Genomic DNA, 10,041 nt, shown 5'->3' on the forward strand with positions numbered 1-10,041 from the left:
CAAAAACTGTTCTTTGAAAAACATCAGGTGAATTATAAATCCCCATAAACATCCTCGTCTTTAAAGGCCCTCAGGAGAGAAACCACACCGCTGCCACCTGTGTGGGAAAAGGTGTACATGTTGGTGCTAAAGAGGAAAAGCCTCACGGTAAAATTTCAAAATAAGAGTTTTCTGTCTTGAAGACGTCCAGAAGAAGCCGGCTGCTGACTCTGTTCTGTTTCATCCAGCTGTTGTGATTCAATAAGTTAGATCTACCTCTCTTCTTCTTCTTGTTCTTTAAAACTCTGTGACCACAGAGCAAAGATCTACTTCCTGCTGAAGTGTTTTTGTTTCTGAATGCTGTAAAATCAGACGTCAGACGTTCGTCGTGTTCTTTAAGCTTTATTGTGTTTTATGTAGAAAACATCTTTCATGGAATTATAGCTAGGAGGGCGGGGTTGAACCCGCCGTGACCTCTGACCTCTCAACCCCAGCTGAAGGGGGTGGGAGGGGCCAAGGAGGTCACTGATCAGTTGTCAGGACGACGCAGACAGGAAGTCAGGAGGGAGCTTTAGTTGATCTTGGGGTGGCGGTAATCTTTGCCGGCGAACTTTGCTTTGTCCCCGAGCTCCTCCTCGATCCTGCAGGTCAGAGGTCAGAGGTCAAAGGTCAGGTGAGTTCATACACCTGCTCCTCTCTTTGACTCAACACAAAAACAGGCTTTTACTTTGAAATTTAAAGGATGTGCTTTTACTTTGAAGAACATCTGTGCACAAACAGGAAGTTCTCACCTCATCAGCTGGTTGTATTTAGCCAGACGTTCTGACCTGCAGGGGGCGCCAGTCTTAATCTGAGAGAGAGACAGACAGGTGGTCAGTGAGACAGAGCTGTGTTATGATCCATTAGGAGGTTTACCTGTCTCACTCTCAGACCCGTCTGCCTACCTGTCCGGTGCAGAGTCCGACCACCAGGTCAGAGATGAAGGTGTCCTCAGTCTCTCCAGAGCGATGGCTGACCATCACACCCCACCCGCTGCTCTGAGCCAGCTTACACCTGAGAGACAGACAGGGGGAGGTGAGACAGACGGGGGGGGGGGGGGGGGGAGAGACAAGTACAGAAAGAGGGAGAGACAGACAGGTGGAGGGAGATAGACAGACAGGTGGTGGGGGAGACAGACAGGTGGAGAGGGGACAGACAGGTACAGGGGTTAGACAGACAGGTACAGTTAGAGAACAGTACAGGGAGAGACAGACAGGAAAACGAAGACAGAGACAGGTAGAAAGAGACAGACGGGTAGAGGAAGAGACAGACAGGTAGAGGAAGAGACAGACAGGAACAAAAAGACAAAGACAGGTCGAGAGAGACAGACAGGTAGAAGGAGAGAGGAAGACAGGTAGGAAGAGAGACAGGGATACAGGTACAGGGAGAGAGAAACAGACAGATAGTGGAACAGACAGACAGGTAGAATGAGAGACAGACAAGTACAGGGGTTGAGGGCAGGTACAGGTGGAGAGGACAGGTAAAGGGAGAGAGAGACAGACAAGTAGAGGGATAGACGGCAGACAGGTTGAAGGAGAGATAGACAGGTGGAGTTTAGTCTTTGCTCAAACAGCCTGATCAGAAAAATCAGACAGACAGACAGACAGACAGGCAGACAGACAGACAGACAGACAGACAGACAGACAGGCACAGTGACAGACAGACATACAGGCAGAGTGACAGGCAGACAGACAGACAGACAGACAGACAGACAGACAGACAGGCAGAGAGACAGACAGGCAGACAAACAGACAGACAGACAGACAGGTGTCTTACGCCTTGATGGACTCGGTCACTGAGCCGATCTGGTTGACTTTGAGCAGCAGACAGTTACAGGCCTTCTTCTCCACGGCCTGCTGGATCCTCTTGGGATTGGTCACTGTGAGGTCGTCTCCTACGATCTGATTGGTTCAGAAACAGATGAGTCACTCTGAGGAAACTTCCAGGAACCTTTAATTCTACCTGGTCCAGAAAGACCTGGTCCAGAAAGACCTGGTCCAGAAAGACCTGGTCCAGAAAGACCTGGTCCATAAAGACCTGGTCCAGGTGTTGGTGTCTGCTCTCTGCCGGTCTCACCTGGATGTCGGTGGAGGCGGTGAACTTGGCCCAGTTATCCCAGTCGTCCTGGTCGAAGGGATCCTCGATGGACTGGACTGGAGACAGGTAGAGAGAGAGACATGTCAGAGTGTGAGACCGCCCCCTGCTGGCAGAGACGGAGCACAGCCAGATCACAGAGACCTCACAGAGACTTAGACCTGAATAAAGTGTGTGTGTGTGGTTACCGGGGTAGTTCTTGATGAAGCTGCGGTACAGGTCTCCCAGCTGATCACCGCTGATGTGTCTGGAGGGGTCGTCGGGTGACTTGAAGTCCAGGTCGTACTTCCCGCTGCGGAAGAACTCGGAGGCGGCCACGTCCATACCGATGATGATCTTGTCGGGGTACCCGGCCTTCTCGATGGCAGACTTCAGGAGCTCCAGAGCTGTGGGGAGCGAGACAGCACATAAAGAACACAACCTGTGACGACAACGACCTCGAACCACAACGAGTGTTCACGGGAAACTACAAAAACCATCTCCTGATGAAACCAAAACAGGAAAATGAAAAGAAACAAACGTAGCAGAGGAAACATTTCATTCATTGCCCATTTTCATCTTTCTCCCTTTGAGCAGTGGCTGGATTCAACCAGCAGATGGCAGCACTGGCAGAAACTTTTTAATGAAAACTCTGCTTTTATTATTTATTTACTTTTTGTTTTGTAGTCAGACTTCTTACTCTGGAGTCAGCAGATACAAACACTGTCCATGGGTAAAAAATACAACATCTAACTATAACTGATAAAAAAAAATACAACCATAATTTTTTCAGTGATGTCAAAAAAATGTCTGATTTTTGATAACATTTTTTGACTGTGTCAAACCTTAATTTTTTTTTGCCCAAACCCAAAAAAGTACATTTCACTAAAGTAAAAAAAAGAAGTAAAAATAATATATTTTTTTAAATTATAGAAATAATGTATTTTTATTAAAAGTAATAAAATAAATAATAATAAAATAATAATGATAAAATAAAAAATAAAAAACAAAAATAAAATAAACAATGATAAAATAATAATCATAATATAATTAATAATAATAAAATAAACAATAATTAAATAAATAATAATAAAATAAAAAATAATTTAATAATAAAAATAATTTAATAATAAAATAAAATAAATGATTTAAATAATAATACAATACACAATAATTAGATAAAAAAATAATAAAATAGATAATAATAATAAAAAGAACAAAATTATTAAAAAAAAGAATAAACTAAAAAAAGAAGTAAAACAATGGTTATACTGGTTACAGGAATAAAAATAAAGAGTGGAGCATCTCATCATTTGAGGATCTCTTGAAAGGATAAATGTGGAGGTGCTCAGAGGTCAGTGTATAAATTAACCTATAAACACAGTTTATATTGAGATCTCATGACTGGCTTCAGACAGACAGACAGACAGGCAGATAGACAGACAGACAGACAGACAGGAGCCTGTCTCACCCTCATTGTTCTCCAGAATGTTGGGGGCGAAACCTCCCTCATCTCCCACGTTGGTGGCGTCCTTTCCGTATTTTGCCTTGATCACATTCTTCAGGTTGTGGTAGACCTGACCACACACACACACACACACACACACACACACACACACACAGAGTTAGACAGGCACCCATCTGTCCTGAATAGAGGATCTCTGGCAGTCAACGCTCCGCTGCACCTCGGCTCCGATCCTCATGGCCTCGTGGAAGTTTGCGGCTCCGACAGGAAGGATCATGAACTCCTGCATGGCCAGTTTGTTTCCTGCGTGGCTGCCGCCATTGATGACGTTGAAGGCCTGCAGAGGACGCGTTAGAGGACGAGAAGACAAAGAGTCACCACAGAGATCTGTTTACCGGTCAGAGTCAGAGACAGCGCCACGCCCACTCACAGGAACAGGAAGGATGACTTCTTTGTGTCCGGCGAGGTCAGCGATGTGGCGATAGAGAGGAACTCCTTTCTCCGCTGCTCCGGCCTTGCAGACGGCCAGAGACACGCCCAGGATGGCGTTAGCACCGAACTGAGCTGAAAGAGAGAAAGACGGGTCAGAGAGGGAGACGGGTCAGAGAGAGACGAGTCAGAGAGGGAGAGACAGGTCAGAGAGAGAGACGGGTCAGAGAGAGACAGTCCGGTTGATCCTCACATTTGTTCTCGGTGCCGTCCAGCTCCAGCATGAAGTTGTCGATCTTCTCCTGCTCGACAACGCTGAAGTTCTGAGGAGAGACAGACAGGTGGATGACTCAGGGGGCTTCCTGTCTCACTGACTCTACTCAGTTTTTGATCCACCTGATCGTACCATACCTTCTCGATCAGCTTGGGGGCGATGTCCTTGTTCACGTGATCCACGGCCTTGGTCGTACCTGCAGATGACACGCAAACATGAACAGGTGTGCACAGGAAGGCCACGTCACTTCGTACCTGAGCCTGTTTGAGTCTGAGGGGGTCTGAGCCCCCAGCAGGTCTCTGCCTCGCTCCTACCTTTGCCCAGGTAACGGCTCTTGTCTCCATCACGGAGCTCCAGAGCCTCGTGGACTCCAGTTGATGCTCCGCTAGGAACGGCTGCTCTGAAGAGACCTGAGGGACGAACGGATGGAAACGCAGAGAGATCAGGGAGGGAAAAGAGATTTTCGTCAGGAAAGCTAAGTTTTCTGTGGCAGAAAAGATACGAGTTCAAAGACAGAATTCCGAAAATTCCAAAAAAAAACAGAATTTTAAAATCAAAGTCAGAATTCCAATCTCTCAAATCAATGTCGGAATTCAGAGATCATTTTAAGAGCTTCTATTTTAAAGCCAAGATTCCAAACTCTGAGAACACAGTCAGAATTCCAATACGAATGTCAGAATTCTTATTATAAAGGAAAAATTCCTCTAAGATCAAAGTAAGAATTCCATCATGTTCAGAGTTCTGAACTCTGACATCACAGAAAGATCAATGTTAGAATTCCAAGATCTGAGCTTCGTGCCAGAATTCCAATTTTAAGGAAAAATTCCAAGCTCTAAGGTCAAAGTCAGGATTCCAAACTCTGAGATCGATGTCAGATTTCCAAAATCAAAGATAGAATTCAAATCTCTGAGATCAATGTCGGAATTCCGAGACCATTGTAAAAGTTTCTATTTTAAAGCTTAAATTCCAAACTCTGAGAACAAAGTCAAAATTCTGAGGTTAGTGACAGAATTCCAGGATGAATGTCAGAATTCTTATTATAGAGGAAGAATTCCAAACTCTAAGATCAAAGTAAGAATTCCATCATATTCAGAGTTCTGAACTCTGACGTCACAGAAAGATCAGTGTCAGAATTCATAACTTTGAGATTCTTTCTGGAATTCCAAGGTTATTGTCAGAATTCCAAGATGAATGTCAGAATTACTTTTTAAAGGAAGAATTCCAAACTCTAAAGTCAAAGTCAGAATTTCAAGATCATTTCAGACTCTTTCCAACTTCCTGTCCCTAACAGTCTTTGATCCCTTCAGTCAGTCTGAGGGTCTCACCCTTGGCTGTCCACAGGTCCACCTCCACTGTGGGGTTTCCTCTGGAGTCCAGAATCTCTCTGGCGTGGATCTTGGTGATGGACATCCTGACTGTGGGGGACAGAGAGACACGGATTGAGGAATGTGGGACAGAAGAGGAGTGTGTCCTTGACTGTCGCTGGAAAAAAGAGGAAATCCTCCTCTGACAGGCTCATGTCAGGATCAAATCAGATCAAATTTTGTGTGTGTGTGTGTGTGTGTGTGTGTGTGTGTGTGTGTGTGTGTCAGACCTGCTGCACTTATCCTGTGTAACGCCATGACGCCTCCATAGCAGCCGACAGAAGGCTCTGACCCCTATTAGATCCCGCCTATTCTCTCCTTTTCAGCCAATCACAGAGCAGCACCAACAAAAGGCAGCTATCAGGACCAATGAGGGAGAAGGAGAGACCATTCTGCTCCCTGAGGAGGGGGGTTTGGACCCAAAGAGTCCACTCTTTCTCTAAGGAGAGTTATTAATACAGCAGGTCTGCAGCGTGAACCCTCTGACCTTTTCTCTGACCTTTCCACCGAGGTCATGACTTCCTCTCTGCTGGTGTAACGTTACAGAAAACTCTCACACGCACACACATACACACACACACTCCGCTCATGGCTGATCTTGACATTTACAGAGGTATTTGTGACTGTGAGCTGATATGAGCCACTTCAGTCCCTGATAACTGAAGGTCTGCTCCTGTCCTGTCTTCGCTGTTTGATGTCTGCACAGTGAAGCACGACAACCAATCAGATCGCTGATTACTCTCATTAGCCTTATTTAGCTCCAAATTAACATTAAACTGAATATTTTCATACGCAGTAAAATCTTGTCATCAAAGTTTTTCGGTCTTCATTTTTACTGGGTGTCTGGAGCATCACTAGCATGTTAGCATGGATAACAGCTACATGGCTAAAGGTAAAGATTCTAGCTTATTTAAATATGTGTTAGCTTAAATATGTAGCTAATACATATTTAAACAAATAGAACTTCCTATATAGAAGTAGAATTGCCTCATATTTTAAGCAGCTTCAGTATATATGTAATATGTTTAAAAGTTTCAGCATCAAGTGTTTGATTATCTGCAGTGAGGCGGTTGTTTTGCTAACAACACTTTCCTGATGTTCAGACGGTGTTAGCACGTTAGCACAGGGTCCAACTGTTCACACAGCTGTTTGAACAGATTTCTACAGAGTGTCCTTTATGTCTGGGGCTGTGTTATGTAACCATATATCTGTGTGTGTGTGTGTGAGTGTGTGTGTGTGTGTGTGTGAGTGCGCACGTAAGCAGTGCTCAGTGATGTACAATAACAGCTGAGAGGTTACAGCAAACTTGAACCCAATTATGGCCTTTACAAAGACTTCACTGCCCCCCCCCCTCCCCCCCCCCCACACACACACACACACACACACAAAGTACAAAAAGATGACACTACCTGATAAGATAAAAACGAATCTGTCTGCTATGCTAACATTTGTGCTAATATCCATAGCTTACATTTCAGCTACAACTCACAGCTAACAAACACCTGAAGCATGCCCCCCCCACTCCAAATACCTGTAAAAGTACCACTTTATCTACTCTTGCTAACGATGCTAGCACTACCTGTACTTTGGCTTTAGGGAAACTATGGCTAACTACTTTCTTAACTGGTGTTAGCAGTTTGGCTTACATCAAAAGAAAAAAAAAACTACAACTACTACTGAGCTTTATACTTCAGTTTGTACTTCAGCACTGAAGCTAATGCTAATGAAAAGAGGGTGTTGTTGCCGTACTGAAACTGATGCTAAAACTATTGCTAATACTTTGACAACTCCAGTTCATGCTTGTATTAAAACTGTCATTACTTCACTTTTATTTTTTAAACTACAAATACACCTCATACATCTAAAACTACCAATAAAGCTTTGCTAATTGCTGCTAACATTTAGCTAACTTTGTAAACCACATCCAGATCTGCAACTCTTAGGAATCCAAATCTGCTGTTAAAAGTATTTCTCCTTAAACTTATGGTAAAATATTGCTACTAAGAGTTTAAAGAGTACTCTAAGCTAACGCTAACATGCTTAAATTTGTAGGCTCAGATTTAGCAACTTCTCAAGCTGCTGGTTATACTGAAGCTACTTGGAAAAATCATGCTAACGCTTCCTTTACTTTTGAAACTTCTTACCAAACTTTTGCTTGAGTACAGCTAAAGTTTTTCAAACGATGGCTAACACTTTGTGATAGCTACTACTTTAACCACTAAAACTTCTGTGCATCTTAACATGCTACAACTGCTAACACTCATGAGACTCCCACAGCTTCAGTTCTGTCTAGAAATAAAAAAAATCAGGTTGTTGTGAATGTGATGCTAAAGGTAGCGCTAACACTTCTGCCTCTGCCAGATAACAAGTGTTAAAACTTCTGTTATTTTGAAAACTTCTCTAAAAGTAAATGCTAACACTTCCTCTGCTTCCTGCTTCTGTCTATATAATTGTTGCTAAACTTGCTAACGTTTTAGGAATTGACCAATCTGCTTCCAAGTAAGCTAATGCTAATGCTGTTCAGTCTATTTCTGTAATAACACTGTTTGTTCTGTTTGAAGTATTACCAACATGATAGCATTAAATGTTGCTGAAGGAATGTAGCGGGGTATTGAAGGTGGCTTTTCTTGTGAAATCCAGAGCGCTAACGTCAAAATGTTGTGCAGTGCAGATGATTTGTTTTATTTCACCTCAGAAAAGTCTCACACATGAGTTTAGACCTTTCCTCACGCCGCGTCTCTTTGTCTGTGTGGACTTTGAGCTCCTGCCGTTGTTTGTCACATTTCATTTGTTCAGCACACTGACCTTCAGGCAGCTCAAAGTCAAAGCCCGGGAGATTTTTGTCTTTAACGTTGGACAAAAGCACAAAACAGAAACACCAAGTTCTCACAGAAGGTTCAGTCTTTACTCCAAACAGTCGCACAAACTGAAGTAAGCTTTAAAGTAAGAGCAATCAAAGAAGGCAGAGACTCTTTTTGCAGGGTGGGGATGAAACAGGAAGCTGCTTTTCAAAATAAGAAGAGGAGTTATATCACTCTGGGAGAGACGAAGCGGGGCTCACTCATTCCTCAGCTTACCTCAGCTGTGTGTTCAGAGAAGAAGGGGGGTGTCGTCCTCGGCCGTCTGTCGGTCCGTCCGTCTGACTGTCGCACTGACGTGGAAAGTGTCCGTCTGTCCCATGGCAGAGTTTTTATAGACACTCCCTTTGAAGGGGGAGGAGGCTGGAGGGGGTGAGGCAGGGAGCGTGTGCAAGGACAGGAGCTGCAGAAAACAGAAAAAACAGATAAAAACCAACAAAGCAGCAACCTGAAGCTAGAGTTTGTATTTTTTGCTCAGAGTTTGTAGTTTTTTACCTGCTTGTTGTTGCGTTTTACCCAGCGCCTCAGGAGACAGATTTCTCTCGTGTCCAGACATGTTTTGGAATAACTCATCCTCTTTGAATAAATAGTTTTGGAGCATCTATAAATGTGTGGCTTTTTTTCTACTCACCATATTAGTAACATAAGAATACGCAGCAGTGGTTGAAGGTACATTTATCTTACTTTAAAGTCATTTAATTATAGCCTTGTTAGCAACCAGCTAGGTTTGGATAACATGAAGAATATAAGACAAAAAATACAGATTTGAAATTTTTTGTGACATCTTGAGATTCAAAATTTGATTTTAGCTTAAAGGTCCCATTCTATGCAAAATTCACTTTATTAAGTCTTTTAGTGAAATTTGTGGGTCTTTGTCTTTCCTCCCAGCCCACAAAATGTGATATTTAATGACCAAACCTGTTCTTAGTAGAGCTTGTGAATGTTAAATCCTGACCTAAAACGAGCTGTTTGGATTTTGGGGGTTTGCTGACATCAGCGATTCTCTTTTTTGACCAATCAGGAGCAAGTCTGACCTGATTGGTCCACCGGAGCAGCAGGGAGCAGAATGCCAAAGTTGAAGAGCCATCACTGCTCTGTTTTTGGCTGTAAACAGCCACATAGCTCCATGTTCCAGCTTCCCATCTCAGAAGAAGACAGACTAAGTGTCTAGAGTTCATTTATCAGGAAATGTTCCAGCTACACTCAGTAAAACTGTGCATGTGTGTGCTAGTCACTTCACGGCCGACTGCTTTTCCAACTTTGGACAGTCCAACAGAGGGCTAGCCAATAGACTGGTCCTGAATCCAGGCGCATTACCAACCATCCTCCAACAAACCTGGGACCCTGGAAATGTGAGTATTTTAAATGCTGTGTGCTGTGGAGCAGATGGAAGAGCTTTTCCTCAGTGTCCCCCCCTGTCTCTGTGTTAGCTTCAGGATGCTAACTTTAGCTGCAGTTAGCCTGTTGTTTTAGCCTGTAATGTTACAGTAAACGCTGTTTTCTAAACATTGTGCACTCGGAGCTCGTGGCGCCGCTCTCAGTGACGTGGAAGAGCGGGGC

At 43.7% G+C, this 10,041-nt stretch overlaps 1 protein-coding gene across 2 annotated transcripts; it reads right to left on the reverse strand.

Moving 5' to 3' along the window:
- Nucleotides 1-365: 365 nt before the first annotated feature.
- On the reverse strand, nt 366-8,835 carry eno3 (enolase 3, (beta, muscle)). 2 transcript variants are annotated; one of them, XM_074699028.1, is made up of 14 exons: nt 8,701-8,835; nt 5,585-5,674; nt 4,574-4,669; nt 4,397-4,455; nt 4,239-4,308; nt 3,987-4,120; nt 3,777-3,893; nt 3,563-3,668; nt 2,301-2,498; nt 2,095-2,171; nt 1,795-1,919; nt 924-1,032; nt 771-829; nt 366-620 (listed from the first exon to the last, which is right to left on the reverse strand). In XM_074699028.1, exons 2-14 carry the CDS (start codon nt 5,667-5,669, stop codon nt 551-553), a joined length of 1,305 nt encoding a protein of 434 aa, XP_074555129.1. In that variant the 5' UTR covers nt 5,670-5,674; nt 8,701-8,835; the 3' UTR covers nt 366-550. The 2 variants fall into 2 exon arrangements, with proteins under 2 accessions (XP_074555129.1, XP_074555128.1); XM_074699027.1 differs by lacking the exon at nt 8,701-8,835 and adding an exon at nt 5,854-5,949.
- Between the last annotated feature and the right edge of the window lie 1,206 nt (nt 8,836-10,041).

This window comes from Halichoeres trimaculatus, unplaced genomic scaffold (assembly GCF_033239565.1).
Source record: "Halichoeres trimaculatus isolate MK-OKI-2021-1 unplaced genomic scaffold, fHalTri1.1 fHalTri1_scaffold_22, whole genome shotgun sequence".
NCBI classification, from domain to species: domain Eukaryota; kingdom Metazoa; phylum Chordata; class Actinopteri; order Labriformes; family Labridae; genus Halichoeres; species Halichoeres trimaculatus.

Coding starts and splice junctions, on each gene's coding strand:
- eno3 (XM_074699027.1), bottom strand. CDS start 5,881: ATGGCGTTACACAGGATAAGTGCAGCAG. Junction 3,894..3,986: donor AAGTCATCCTTCCTGTTCCT/GTGAGTGGGCGT, acceptor CGTCCTCTGCAG/GCCTTCAACGTCATCAATGG. Junction 621..770: donor AAATACAACCAGCTGATGAG/GTGAGAACTTCC, acceptor TCTGACCTGCAG/GATCGAGGAGGAGCTCGGGG.